The 16,082-nt window shown below is 39.3% G+C and overlaps 1 protein-coding gene across 1 annotated transcript in view; it reads left to right on the top strand.

Moving 5' to 3' along the window:
• The window catches only part of DNER (delta/notch like EGF repeat containing), a 220,306-nt gene that overhangs the window by 197,398 nt on the left and 6,826 nt on the right, over positions 1–16,082 (top strand). The window contains exons 10-12 of the mRNA XM_036421970.2: positions 241–354; positions 10,363–10,494; positions 15,359–15,605. Of these exons, the coding sequence (XP_036277863.1) occupies positions 241–354; positions 10,363–10,494; positions 15,359–15,605 (493 nt within the window). The remainder of the gene's footprint in view (positions 1–240; positions 355–10,362; positions 10,495–15,358; positions 15,606–16,082) is intronic.

Genomic DNA, 16,082 nt, shown 5'->3' with positions numbered 1-16,082 from the left:
CCAGATGAAAGACTTGTGGTAGGACCTCTGAGAAGGGATTGCATTTGTTATTTTCTCATAAAATATGTCTTTACAACAACCAAAAGTCAAGACTGGGCATGTGCGCGCACACATACACACGAGTGCCACTAAGGATCTGTCTTCATACCATTCCAGGATGTTCAAACACTTTGCTCTCAAAGGCCATAGGAGCTGAAGATCCCTTAACTAGTCACCCTTTTTGTGTGTCTGTCTCCACAGGAATTCACTGTGAATCCTACAAGGATCCCTGTGCTAATGTCAGCTGTCTGAACGGAGGCACCTGTGACAGTGAAGGCCTAAATGGCACGTGTGTCTGCACACCAGGATTTACAGGCAAGTGACCCAGGAACTGGGTTTTCAAATTTACCACAATATTTCTGAGCTTACCACTGTTAAAAAAAAATCAGGAGCCTCTCTGCAAAAGGTGAGTGGACATTGCATTTAGATGAAGGTCTGCTTAAAAATAACCCACTGCTTGTCATTAAATGAGGCTCTTCCAAAACCAGTATTTGTACATAGGCTTGCTGAGACTAACAGTGCTGTACAACTCAGAGATGCTGCTGTAAAACACAAGACATGAGCTGTTATGCTAACATCTGAAAGGTTTGTATTAGTGGAAGAAGGGAAGGAAGGATCTCTGTAGCAATTGCATTCAGCCACAACTTGTATTTTTATTGAAAGACAGAGGAGTGGGTTTTGAAAAATGAAAAGAGACGGTGGTGATGGTAGAAAGTACTGGGACACTCCAGGTTCCACATTGACTGTTAGTGAAGGTAGGGATGCTTACGGGGGTGGGGAGAGTGAGGAGAGAAGGTGGCCCTGGGGAAAGCAGGTGAGGAGGACAAGGGCAGGTTCTAAAGGAGCCACAGTGGCTACTAGGCTAGGAGTGGAGAGAGTTGTTTCTAGGGGATCCACCCTAACCTGGGCTCCTTCTAAATCATTCCTTATGGGCTCCTGGGAGTTTGTGAACCTGAAACAGATGTGAAATGTTGAATGTATGTGTATCTGCTGAAGGGAGACTCTCAAGTCTTCATCATCTTCTCAAAAGGAACCATGGACTTGTAGGTTGAAAAGATTCCATCCTTTGCTTTTCCAGGAGAGCCCAGGAGTCCTGAAATGTAGAGGGCAGGGCAAGTCTAGGTTTTCAGAGCTTTGCTCACCCAGAGTCACTCTGGTTTGCAAAATAGAAAAGGATGACCTGGAAGGAGCCTATAGAAGCAGATGGGTATTTAAGCTCCAGGAAACCAAGTCCCCGAATGCTCACCTCTCTCCTGGAGAATTTTCCAGCACCTGGCTCCCGGGTCCATCCTTGGGGAGTCTTAGGTGTGCTTCTGGGGAAGATATCAACAGTCAAGATGTGAGAGAAGCAACTTCTGATACCTTCATATTTATCTGTGTCACGTGCTGTGCTTTCCTTTTGAGTTTTCCTGGGTCTGAGGAATAGGCTCACTCCAGAAAATCACTCATAGATGGTTTTGTTTTGTAGACTGGCTTAACACACACAGATAGTTATAGTCATCAGTGGGTGTAAAAATAATATTGGGGAAGCATCCCATTTTTTCCAGGTATTTTTATCCCACAAATAATAAAAAGTATGGAAGATGAATTAATAAATACTATGTTATAGGGGGAAAAACACCCCACTATTTAACACTGCACTGCTAGGAGCTAGGAGATAACTGTTGGTAACATCTTGATACAATATGCACACATATTTGAAAGAAATTACAATGCTCATATTATATTATGTCACCTCCTTCTCACTTAAAAATATATATCTTTTAACGTGTTTCTGTTTTATCATTTTTATTGGTTTTAGTCCATGATATGGCATACCATGTTTTCTTTTTGTTTTGTTTTTTTTTTGTTTGTTTGTTTTTTTAACTCATTGTCAATTCAGCTTTTGGGTAGGCAACTATTTTTGAGAACTTTTCTCTATTATATATAATATTATAATGAATATTCTTATATGTATATTTTTGTGTACTTATTTGATTATTCCTTGAGCTAATGCCCCAGGAATGGGATACAGGGTCCAGGAGGATACTTAATATTTTCATATTGTTCTCCAGGAAAAAGTGTTGTAACAGTATTCTCTCCTATTAAGAATGCACAGCATCTATTTCTTCATCTTCATACTAGTACTAAGGAATGTTATTCTGATGGCAAAAACCCATTTAAGTGTTGTTTGAACTTGTATGTTTTTTATTCCTACTTTAAAAATACATTTGTGGTCATTTTTGTTTCTTCTTTTATGAACTTCCTATTTATGTTAATCTTTATTCTTTATTTGAAATAGTCCTTCATAGTAAGTATATTACATTTTATATATAGATTACAAATATTTTCCCACTGCCTTTTAAATGTATATAAAGTATTTGTTTTTCATATATAGCATATTTAAATTTACATAATTAAATATTTATATTTTTCTTCTTTTATGCTGGAAAGATTCTATGTATTAAGATTTTATAATTATTCTCCTATATTATTCCAATCACTCATGAGTTAATTTTTACAAGTTAATTTAAAATATATATTTCTTATTGATTTCAGAGAGGAAGGGAGAGGGAGAGAAAGATAGAAACATCAGTGATGAGAGAGAATCATTAATCAGCTGCCTCATGCATGTCCTCTACTGGAGATTGAGCCCACAACCAGGGCACATATCCTGACTGGAAATCAAACCATGACCTCCTGCTTTATAGGTCAAAGCCCAAACACTGAATTGGCGAGCATGAGCTAATTTTGTGCATGCAAATGTTTAATCCATTTGAACTTTATCTTGGCATTTTATGGGAAATAAAAGGCAATCTCTTCTCCAGAATATTTAGCAAACCTCCAGCTACTTACTCAGCATTTACTCTTGGACATACCTCAGAGACACCTCAAATTTACAGGTCTCCTTCTCCTTTCTTCTTTTTAAATATTTGGTAGCTCTTTACATGGTATTACTGCACCCTGAAGTTATTCTGGACAGAAACTGGGGAATCATTTGGTACCCTCCTCTTCTTCCCCTTACCTGCATCCAGCTACCAAGGAGCCCTAAAACCTCCTAGACTCTCTCAGTTCTTTCTGGAGCCAACACCAGGCTGCCTTCACCTCCTGTCTGCACCAGGTCAGCCCTCCCCACACCCATTCCTGATACCCTGATACATTCTCTATACTGTAGAGATTTTATACAATGAAAGGCTAATCTTGTTGCTCCCTACTTAAAAATTCCCTATTGGCATTTCATTGTTTTTAATAAAAAGGTCAAAACTCTTAACTTGATCATCATGGCCTGAATGGTCTTGCCCTTTCCAGTTTCATACTGGGGCCCTCTACCTGCTGATTCATGAACAGCCCATGCCAGGCTCTTCTTGGTAATAGTCTTCCCTTCTATTTACTGCTGCCCAGTCCCCTCTGCTCTCCCACACCTTCACTTTCCACCTCAAAGCATTTCTTCCTGATACTCATTCTGATCACAGAGAGCAGTAGGGCATTTCCACTGTGGTGGGTTAAAAAAATCACATTAATTGAGGTTTGAAAACAACAGATGTACCAGTTAATAATGCAGATTTTGTAATCAAAGAAAACATGATAATTTCAAGAGAAACATCAAAAGTGCTTTATTCAAAGTAATGTCCATCACTAGCTACACATTTCCCCCACCTTTCAGGTAATTTGTGGATAATGTCCCAGCAGAACTTTTCTTGTTTTGAGGCAAACCATTCAGCGACCCAATTTTCCACTTCTTTGTACGTTTTGAAGTGCTGCTCAGAAAGTGCATGTGCCATCGATCAGAACAAGTGGTAATCCAAAGGAGCAAGGTCTGGTGACTGCAGTGGGTAGGTTAATACTTCCCAGGCAAGATATTTTAACGTGTCTTTAACTGGTTTTGAATTTTGTGATGGTGCGTTATCATGAAGCAAAACTACTTTGCCATGTCTTCTGGCTCATTCTGGTCATTTTACAATCAAAGTGTGGTTCCTTTAAATCTTTCCCATTGCTTGTAAATGATTGGAAATTGTTTGCTGAACAATGTTTAATCTTTCTGCAAGTTGTTTTTGAGTTTGACACACATCTTCATCCAATAATGTTTGTAATTGTTGGTCTTCAAACTTTTTCTGTTGACCTGGACGTTCTTTATTTTTCACATAGAAATCATCACTTTTAAAGCATTTAAACCAGCGTTCACAAGTTTCTTGAGATGGAGCATGTTCTCCATAAGCTTCCCGAAGTATACTATAACTTTCAGTAGCACTTTTCTTCAAAATAAAATAATGAATTAAAACTTCCCACAAATGCTCTTTTTTTGGCACAAAATTTGACTTTCTTAAGCATAAAAATATCTATGATGTTAACACCTTCAGCAAATTTGACATATGAAGTTTTGAAACTTGCTGTGAATACAAAATAGCATACATAGCAAATTGTATATATATCAACATATGTGTAATTCCATTTATTGAAAAAATTCCACATTATTAACAAGTACACTTGGCATTTCTATTCAGCCCTGATAATCTTTTAAACTGTAGAGGACCATAGAATAGTTCCCCAAGTTGTTTGGAGAACTGTGCTGTTAATGAATTTTACAGACACTATTCTCATGAAATGCTTCATGGAAAAAGTGTCTGTGGCCAAATAAACCTGGGACATGGTACATGCCATGTGGAGATTCATAAGGGTTGTCTGCAGGCCAAAGGCTCTGCGAGGTTTCACAGTAAAGAATCTTATTTTCCTTTGTTTATTTCCCAACTACATTTAATCATAGAAACTTGTTTTTCCTTTTAAAAAAAGAACTGATTGTATTCTGAGAACTGGTAGAGGCTGATGAAATGTTGACTACCACCACTAAGGAACGGTGGTGCCGCTGCTCTTTGAATTGCTACCTTGGAACCAAATGCTCTTCCTGAGGTTTAATAGAACTTACTCTTGGCCAATTATTTAGAGCTCAGAAATTCTCTCACTGACTAAGTGGAGTGAATTGGCAAATTATTGTGATATAATTATAATAGATACCCAATCCAATGCCACCTTTAACTTGTGAGATTGGCTTTTACAGTTTTGGTTTATGTTTCTCTTCTTTTTTGGATCTTTAGATGGGACTGCATGTGAGCGATTTTCCTCATTTCTAATGTATATTTTTTGTGCTGTAAGTTTTCTCCTCAATACCTCTATGGCTGTGTCCTTTTTATGTTATATTTTGTTATATTTTATGTTATATTTTCATTTGTTCAATTAAATGTTTTGTTTGTTTGTTTTTAAGTTCCTTTAGATTTTTCTCTTTGATTCATGGATTATCTCTAAGTGTGTTACATAGTTGCACTTCCCCCACCCCACCCTCCCTGCCCGCACCTTACACCTTTTTGGCATTTCTAGGTTGCTGGCTTCTCTAGCACCTAGTCTGGAATATTTGAGGCAAAGAGAAAACTCAGGATGCTCACCATTTCCATTCTTGGGCCCCGAAATTCCTAGCCAGTCTGTCTCCTCTTGACCTCTCAGAATCTTCTCATATTTGTTCAGGGCTTTTGCTTGTACTTAGTGGGAGGAATAGGGAAACTTCCATCTTTTTTGGGAGCAACATTCCATCTTTTTTTCCCATTACTCTGACTGTTTTTAAAATTTTTCCTTTGCTGCTGGCTTTTAGCAAATTGATTATGATGTGCCTTGATGTGATTTCGTTCATATTTATCCTGCTTGGGGTTTTTTGCACTTCTTGGATCTGGTTTTATAGTTTTCTTCAAATTTGGAAAATGTGTAGCCACTATTCCACCAAATATTATTGTTATGCCTCTTTCTCCCTTTCCTTAGACTCTTACTACATCTGTGTTAGACTACTAAAGGTTGTACACCAGGTCACTGAGTTTCTATTAATTTTTCACCTGAGCTTTAGTTTTTCTAGCTTTTGTTGCTCTGTTTTCAAGTTTACAAATCTCCTACTCTGCAGCATCTAATCTATTACTATCACTCTATATTATTTTGTTTTTAATTTGATATTGTATTTTTTATATCTATAAATTCCATCCAGTTTTTTATAACTTCCATTTTTACCCTTATTTCTTTCATGTTTTCATTTAAATTTTGAGGAAATTCCTGTTTACTCATCATCATCATCTCTTACTTCTGGAACTCTTCCTTTCGAACTGATTTTTTCTTCTGGTTATGGGTTCCATATATCTGCTTCTTTGCATGTTTAATAATTTTAGTTGAATGCTGGCCATTGTTAGTTAAGCTGCTGAGTGATGGGATTTATTGTCTTTCTTATCAGAGAGCTGCCTTTTTTTGGTGGCAGGTAGGTAAGTTACTTGGCAACCTGACTGATCCTTTCAATGTTTATTTTTACATTTTGGAGGATGGGCTGTTACTTAGGGGATAGTCCTACCTTACTGCTAAGGCAAATATACTGGCTGGTCAATAAAATACCTGCACTCAGACTTGTGAAAGTTTGAATCCCTCCCAGTCCTCTGTTAGCTTTAGGATTTGTTCGTCCTTCATCTTGTTTGTAGACCAGTGGAGTTCCATTGACTCATATACAACATTCAGTAACAAACTCAAGGGACACGCATATTTCTGATGCTCTTTTTCTGAGTGGCTCTATCTTTTGGGTTACTCTGTCCTGCATATTACAGCTATCTTGGCCCCCACCAAATCCAGTTCTCTGCAGCTCAGTGAAACTATTGTGCTCTAAATTGGGTCCAGGCAGAAAGCCAGGATGCTGGCGGTACTCAGCTGTTTCGTTTCCTTCTTTCAGGCAGAGTCACGGTCATACTCTGCCTGTTGTCCAATGTCTTAAAATTGTTTTTTAAAAATACATATTTCATCCACTTGTCTAATTTTTTATAGTGGGAGGTCAAAACAGGTTCCAGTTTTTCCATCATGGTAGAAGTTCCAAATACTTTTTTTAGATCCACTTCATCTGGAATAAAATGTTTGTCAAGTATGAAGGCATAGTTAAAGCCTTTAGCCCAGTGAGGGGCATGTAGTAGTCATATATTTAATAGTAGGTATTACAATTATAATTATTGTCATTGATATCATTCAATGTGGGCTTTGTTAGCCCAAGAATTTATTAATAGCAGTGAGTTTTAATTTTTTAAATCTTTTTGAAATTTTAATTTATCTGAGGAAAGCATAGAAAATTAAACAATACCCTTGTAAACTTGCATAAATACTACAAAATTTGATTCTTACATTACATATTGCCTTTTAGAAAGTAGTAGATTGAAAATCAATTGAAAAGATTTAAGTTTCAGACTCTGATTTCCATCCTTAGTCAAGTAGAAACTTCATTTTGTATTCTCTTTACAACTGTTATTCGTGCACAACAGCGATTTAAAAGTAATTGATTTTTCTCCAACTCAATTTTTTTAAAGTAAGCAAGTCAATGAAAAAGTTATTGGCTCAAGACTGCAAAAGCATAAAGATTTATTAAGTCAAATATGAGTAAAAAATGATGACATACTAAGAACTTTTCTAATAAAATATGCTAGAATATACATTGCTTGGAGCTAGAATGGTGGGGTGTTGAAATGCATAAAAACACATAATACTCTCAATATGGGAAAATGCAAATGAACTCAAACTTGCTCTTCATCATTCATAATAATTCTTCAAATACCTCACATATGACTGATGGGCAGTAAACATGAGCTCAGTAAGGCAGAAAAAAGCAGTCCTCTTTGGGAGTCTTCTGGTTGACATTTTTCTTGACTGGCTCCATCATCAGAGTCATTCCATATTCCTTCCACCAGCATGTGACTCACTGAAGGCATCAGAGAGCCAGCTGGGGTATAACTGACTCAACCAGAAGCATAGGAGTGTTAGACTGTGAAATAGGCCAATAGAGTAAATCTACAGGTCTCTGAGCACAATGCATCACTCCAGGATTCTCCCAGAGCACACATGTGTGGAAATAGCTGCTAGCTCTTTGGGCCTTTGCCTGGCATGAAGTTTATATTATTAACTAATGTCATCTAATCTAAGAACTCTGTGGTGATGGAAGTCAGACTGGAATAGGTTCGGGATTCTTTCTGGGTTTTTTATATTTGACAAGTATCTGTAGAAAGAATTCATCCTATTTTCTCCATTCTCTATACCTACCAAATCCAATCTATTGAGTCCCTAGAATAGACAAATCTAGGGGTTTTGGATTTCTCCTGACTATTTTAGAGACCCTGAAAGATCTAAGAACCAATACACATATTAAGGTGGCTCTGGATCCTGAATTTGGCATTTACCTCCCTGGTGAAGCTCAGGGACTCCCAGTCCTGGATTGGACATACAATCCTGGGACTACCTGTACTGTAAGGCAGTGGTTCTCGACCTTCCTAATGCTGCAACCCTTCAATAGCAGTGTTTTTAGCAGGGTCCACTAAGACCATCGGAAAACTCAGATATTTACATTATGTTTCATAAATTCATTCATAATGAAGTAGCAACAAAAATAATTTTATGGTTGGGGGACACCACAACATGAGGAACTGTATTAAAGGGTTACAGCATTAGGAAAGTTAAGAACCACTGCTTTAAGGAATTAATAGGGAGAAGTTAGGTCGTTTCTGCTGCTATTGTTGCAAAGATCATGGGACATCTTATTTCAGAATCATGCAGTATTCCCATTGTCAGCTAAAGAAAGCTGTTGTTGAATAGATACCTCAATTAAGCTTGTCTTCCTAAATGGTTGGAAAATAGCACTGATGCATATATTTGTCAAGGTTTTTTTATTTCATCCTTTTAATATTTTGTAGTACATCCTTATTTATGCTCCTTCAACTAGTCTACCTTATAATGCTTGGTTGTAACTGTTTAGTCTATATCCTTCTCACTTAGAGCAATTGCCCCATTAATAGAAAGAAAACCCTTGGAATAGGTTAGTAAGAGGAAATCAATTTTATGTCTTTTCTATTGATGTAAATGACTATATTTACTGCAGGAAACAAACTCAGCTTAGACACTACTGAATTATAGGCAACTTAGTAGGATCTAGAAGTAGTAAATGTTTTGTTGGACAGATTCCACTTTAAAAATGAAAGAGTCAGATGCTAGGTATGAAAAGAGTGTGAAATGAAACAGATGTGAAATATTTTAGTGTGAGATTCCTCCTCTAAAGTGGCTGTGGGTGACATATGGTGGTTTTATAAATGAGAGGTAAACCAATAGCAGACAGAAAAGCACTTCATTGCTAATTAAGTCAGCCTGGAAGTAATTAGCCAAGTGTACACTGAAATATTGCCTTTTGAAAATGGACAAAATATTGATTTTGCTCATTTTCTTTATTCTACGACTATCACAATGCTAGGAGGAGCTTTTTTACATTTATCTAAACAATTGGAGGAGTATATCAAAACAATTTTTTTTCTTATTTTCAAACTTTTAAGAGAGAGTGCCTCAATTTGAACTGTCCTCTTTTATTTAGCTTTGATGAGATACCTTTAAATTTCATAAGCACACCCAGTTGGTATTGACTCATCCTATGGCTTTAATTCACAGGAAGATAGTTTTATTCCTATAACTGCTAAAACAAGCTATTGCCTGTAAATTGATGTTTGAATCACAGTGACATCTTCCCATGTTCTGGTTTATAAGTTTAAACCAGGCACTCCCTGAGGGGGGCAAATGTTGGGTCTAGGTGGGGTCAAGACACCAGGGCACAGTTTTCATTATGGAGTAAGGACAGACTAGAGTGGATGTGAATTTCCTTTGGGCCATCATTGCTCATAGAAGATTATGTTGAACTTAAGTCAACCAGGATTTCACAATTGTCACCCCTTGTGGCTAATGCCCTCCCTGAGCATTTTGGTCCATCCCAGGAACATACCCAGGAATTTGGAAACTGGGCTAAATTTTCATAATTGACTCAATCTAGGCACACAGCTGTGATCTACAAGAATACAGAAAATAGTCAGATGTCCTGACTCATGCTCAAACACTTGGCGACAAAACAACCATAAACTTTGAGTTTTCAACTATCTGCAGTTTCAGAAAAATAAGAAGATTCAGCTGACTAAATACAAAATAGAGTTCTTTAATGAAATCAGGAACCCAAATTTGCTTTCCCAATAAACTTTGGAAAATTTGTTCAGACACGGGAATCAGCTTTAGTTAACTAGTTCAGTAGATTAAAGAAAAGTCTTTTTTTTACCAAGGCTATTTTTGTGCTTTTAAAAGAAGTTTATTTAAGTCAAAGATCCCCTGACCAGAATTTGGGAGAGTTCTGCACTTTATACCAACAGCAGTTGGGCTCCATTGCTGGAGATCATGAACCCTGGGCTCACATCCGGAGCTTTGCTTTGCTAGAGAAGCGATGGGTGATGCAGCTGATCGTCTCACAGCTACTTCTCTTTATCTCCTCAGGCGAAGAGTGTGACATCGACATAAATGAATGCGATAGTAACCCCTGCCATCATGCCGGCACCTGCCTGGACCAGCCCAATGGTTATACCTGCCACTGCCCCCATGGCTGGGTGGGAGCAAACTGTGAAATCCGTAAGTTTTTCTGCCTCCCAGCTATTATATTCAGACCTCCAGTTTTATTTCACCAAGAAAGGGATGTGGCCGTGCCCAGCCAGGTCACTCTCAGAGGCAGTGCTGCCTGAGTCGCCATGCCTCCCACATCTCAGTGTCACACTTTTGCCCCCCTCTCCCCCCGCATGCTGCTGCTCCCACTCCTTCCTGAGTCTGAAGGCAGCCCTTCCACGGGATGAGAATGTGCAGATGTCATCCAGAGTTCACTGTTGCTACTACAGCCAAAAATGCGCTCAACAGAGACGCGTTAGAATCACAGCACAAAACAGAGGCTCCGTGTTGAAAATGTGAAAAAAGAAAACACCAACTGTAAATTCACTTTGCATGTATGTCTTCAAACATATTAGGTTCCATCAGTTGCCTGGAGAAAAAAAAAAAAAATCCAGTGAGGATGAGTGGAAAAGAAAATCTGAAAAACATTTTGAGCTGCTTAGAGCCAAGTGTTCTCTAAAGATGAACTATCAGAAGTTTGAAAATGTCACATCATGGTGTTGTGTTTTTTTTTGCATTAAAATACCATGTCTACTAGGACTGGGGTGAAAGTGAGAACTGACAAGGCATTGGGATTTCCATTAGTTTGTAAACTGCTAAAAATTCAACTTTGAAAGCTGCCTTTATTCTTATTTAAATGGGTCAAGGGGGTTGAACCTTTCATAAAAGCTCCCTCCTGGGGCCTTTCACCCCCTGGCCTACTCATCATCATGTAAAGTTAGCTTACCTGCTATGTGAGTTGGAAGGGGGCAAATACTTACAGGGATTCCTGTCTGTGCCTCTGTGCCTGTCTGTCTGTCTTTCTTCTGAGCAGGCCCTTCTGCTGCCTGTAGTCCTCCATGCTATTACTGTTCTAAGAATAGCCCCCTCACTGGTGGTCCACATGGCCTGTGGCTGGATGGCTAATTCTTAGCATGTGTCTAAGGTGGGGGTTGGTCCATGTTAGGAAGCTTTGTTATTCACAAGTGTGGACCACATTCTCCATCAACTTGACCAATAGTGAAGTACCCTTTGGGCTCTTATCTGCTCACTCTTTGTCTTTACTCTTGGCTCAGAGCTTGAGAGGGAAAGAAGGTAATTATTTTTAAGCCTCTCCCTCAACTTTCTCAAATTCTCCCAAACAGAATGGTTTTAAGACCAACTGTCCTTGTTGAACATCATAAATACTCTCTTCTTGAAGAAAGAGACAGAAAGAGATTCCAATAGTAAAAATGCTGAGTGCTATGATTTGGGTAGGATGCTAAAACTAATATTGGTATAGGATATTAAGTCCACTCTGCTGGGATCTTTGGTGGAAGGGATTACAGACCTGGGCCAATAGGGCCTTGCTTCTCATCTGGCCATTTACTCATTGTGTGGCTTTATTTGGTTGTGCTGAGCCTCAGTGTACTCATCCATAAAATGGGACCACTTTTTGTTCTGAAATTTGATAATTGTATGAAATGACACATTTCTCAGAACAACATCTATTTATAACTTTAAAATTTTAATTGTAAAGATAAATACATAGTAAAGTATGAATAAGAAGTCAGGAACACATGGGACACCCTCAAGAAGTTTTGAAGTACAATCTTATCTTATGATTACAAAAAAATCTAAAAATCTAAATTCCTCCCAGTGATGATGATATTAGCAAAACATGCACAAATAATAAAGGGAGAAAAGTTGGCTTTACTATATTCTAGCTATGTGACCCATCCAGACACATTTATCCTGGGGAGCCTTGTTTCTCTCATTTGTAAAATGGTTATAGTAAGGTTGGTGTGAAGACTAAAGGAGGCAAATGTGTGCATATTTCTGCTATGCAATAAGCAGTAAATAAATGCTAGCTGCTCTTTCTCTTTAATTCTATACTGTTTAGCTCTTATGCGATGAGCTATTCCTGGGAAGATGGACCTTTGCAATTGTCTTTTTAGCCAATGCACCTGCAGGGCATGGGCCACCATGAGCAGCCGAAGGTGTTGGGGCACATCATACATCTTTGTCCACACTGGGGCTGTTCATTTGCCTAGAAGAACACTTTCCACTTGATCTCATTTGCATCACCGCATTTACCCAATGTGTTAAATAAATGTTATCATAAATTAGCTCTGTGGGTCCCAGTGTTGGGTACGTCACCTTGACCTGAGTGTAACAGTGGAGAACATGTGTGGGAGGTTTGTGATGACATATAGCTGGAACTGGTGTACAGTGTCTAGAACAGGGGTGGAGAGCCTTTTTCCTGTCCAGGGCCATTTGGCTAGTTTTAATATCATTCACAGGGCATGCAAAATTATCAGCTTAAAAACTAGCCTGCTATATTTGGTCAAGCATTTAATTAACTCACTCCTAATGCCTTGCCAGGGCTAGACAGGATGATTTTGTGGACCTTATAAGGCTCACGACTGGACATTCCCCACTCCTGCTCTAGAGTTTGGATCTGAATCAAATGGAGGAATCCAAGGACCAGGTGTGCAAGCAGAATCTGGCCTGTCAGTGGACAGGGAAGGTCTAAGAGACCCCCAGTCCTGTGTGAGCCATGGATCACAGAGGTTTCTTAATAACCCTGAGCATCTCTGAGCTTCTGAAGTGGCCAGAATCCATGAAGAGGGTGCCTAAATGGTACAAGTTCAGGTTAGTAGATCTCAACAGGAAAGCTCAGATACACACAGAACAGAAAGACCGAAGCTCACACAACTATGTGGTCTGGAGAGCTACTGAGTTGTTGAAGGCAGTAAATGAGCCTCCATCGGCCTGACCTCTGCCTCTGGAGGCCATACCATCCACTTCCCTTTCTTACTCACTCTGCTTCAGCCACATTGTCCTGCTTTCTCTTACTTTGATAAACACAAATTATCCCGCAGGCCCATATGAGCAGATCAGATTTATTCCTGTCTTCAGGGTCTTGGCATGTTCCTTATGCCTGAAGCTCTCTTTCCTTGGATTTTAACACAAGTCTCTTCTTCTCAGCAGACACATCTCAGTTTCAGTTCATGCACATCCTGATATCTGAGACCTCAGTGAAGGGCACTGCACGTGAAATGGAATCAATCCTTCCAGGAGCCTTCACTAGAGATCCTGCTACCTCAATAGAATTTACATGCAAATTAATAATATTTTAGTGGTTCCATTTCCATGGCTACCTCCTGTGGGCCAGTGTTTACCCTAATAATGAAAGTTGCTTAGAAATTTGCCCCATTAGATATACTATCTGTTCCCCCCCCCTCTATAAGTAATAAGAAGCAGTAATCAAGTAGAACATACAGATGTATCAAAATGATCAACAAAATTGATCCAGAATTACCTGAAAAGGACCATTCAAATAACTGGTGTTCTGTATATATTCTGAGGCAAATACAAACCCTAAATTATTGAAATTAACAAACAACCCTGGTAAAATGTTACTGCAATTTATTCTTACAACCTTGGAACTGATCACAGTTTTTTTGGGGGGTGTATGTATTTTTATAAAATGTTTCCATTTCTAGAATCAAGGTCTAAAAATCAGAATTCCTATTAGTTTTTACTTGGTGTTTTGTATCATCTGTGTAGAAGCTATAAGGTTCATACAGTTAGAATTACAGTCAACCTTGCTGGCTGACAGTTACACAATAATAGACCTTGAACAGTTGAATCTGTGGTCAAACTATTGGATTACTGATATTCTTTCTGCAGGTGAGAAATTGGAGAATAGGTTCTCTTGGATTTATGCATTCAATTAGTGAAAATGTTAAATGTGAAATCAGTTTGGAAAATACAAAACCTCAAACAAATTGAATTTAAACCAAAACACAAATTATCCCTCAGGCCCATATGTGTGACATTTTTCCTGGACAGTTCGTGTGCATACATTCCTGGTCATGCACCTGCTGGGGCTGCTGAGACCATCCCATGCAGCATGTGCTGGTGTGCAATTCTTCCCCAGCCACACTGTAGCCATTATAGTAAATGATTCATGCAGTGGGACTCCCAGGATGCAGCAAAGCAATGACTTATGAGGAACACTCCTGGACCAGGAGTCAGCAGCTGCAGCCACCTGGTGCAGATAAATTTGCTGCCCCTCAGACCAAGCGTTGGATTTATTCAGATCCAACCTGGCTCTAAACTTGATTAGTGTGCAAAGCAGCCACATTCACTTATCAGAGAAGCATTAGATGAAGGTAAAGGTGGGAAAAACACAGGGTGAGGCAGAAGGAAGCAGAGGTTTTAGGAGAAATTTTGAGTTTTCCTAAAAGTCCAATCATCTTGGAACTCAGAGTTTTGGGAAACAGAGCCGATGGTCAGGAATACAAGCAGCTCATCAGGCTTGGGACAACGTGCAGAAATCACTGCAAACAAATGGTCATAATGGAAGAGAGAATGTGTTTTGTGAAATTTGAACCAAGATTCAATCCAGAAAACGGCAGTCATTGCATTTGGCATTACCTGGTGCACATTGAGAGAGACAACTCATTTTTCTGGCTGAAACAGAAGTGAGACTCACTTGATTTCCAAGTATTTTGACATTCTCTAAAAAAATTCAGTTGTAGGCTGGAGTCCAACACTCACAGAGTCTGCTCTAACACCCATTTAGCATCAACACAAAGGCAGCCAGTACCACTTTCTGCTCCAACTTGGTGGAGGGCTCAGATCTGATTGCTGTAACAGGGCCACATGGGTTGTGAAATCTTATGGTTGATGCATAACCACACAAAGAGTTTACACATCATATTAACTGTGTGCACACAGGGTGTGCACAACCAGAAGGCCAGGACAGTGGAAAGACAACTGTACAGGGTTATGTGCTTGGCACGTTGTCCCAGGCCTGATGAGCTGCCTACACTGCTTGTATTTCTGACCATCGACTCTGTTTCAGACCTCCAGTGGAAGTCTGGGCACATGGCAGAGAGTCTTACCAACATGCCCCGGCACTCCCTCTACATCATCATCGGGGCCCTGTGCGTTGCCTTCATCCTGATGCTGATCATCCTGATTGTGGGGATTTGCCGCATCAGCCGCATCGAGTACCAGGGCTCTTCCAGGCCGGCCTATGAGGAGTTCTACAACTGCCGCAGCATCGACAGCGAGTTCAGCAACGCCATCGCCTCCATACGGCACGCCAGGTGGGCTGTTGCAGGGACAGCAGGAGGGGAAAGGGACAGGCTGCTTTCACATGTGCACTCTTGGGACCAGGGTTATATTGTACATAGGACTTTACACCCACAAAGAGGGTTTCACAGAATAAACCTAGGTTCAGGGTACTATTGAACCTATTGGATGTTGTTGGGGGTTGATAATAAGACTGCTTTATAAGCAAACCCCTTTTCATTGGTTGCTGGGTTTCTGATTTTATCAATTTGTGTTTCTCTGTGGGATAAATATCTGATTCTTAATCGCTGAATGAAAAATTTTAGATGATTTATATTTGGAGTGTCCTTAGCTATATTACTCTCCAAACAATCAGCATAGATATAAATTATTCCATTTGATAACTTTAAAAATGGCTAACAGCTATCATTTGCTGCTGGGAAGCCCATGTGGAAAAAATATGATAATGATGGAAAACTTTCCTTACCTGCTGAGGGAACTAGACATACAAG

The sequence above is a fragment of the Pipistrellus kuhlii genome, unplaced genomic scaffold (assembly GCF_014108245.1).
Source record: "Pipistrellus kuhlii isolate mPipKuh1 unplaced genomic scaffold, mPipKuh1.p scaffold_m20_p_7, whole genome shotgun sequence".
NCBI classification, from domain to species: domain Eukaryota; kingdom Metazoa; phylum Chordata; class Mammalia; order Chiroptera; family Vespertilionidae; genus Pipistrellus; species Pipistrellus kuhlii.
This window is presented reverse-complemented; position numbering and strand designations above follow the sequence as displayed.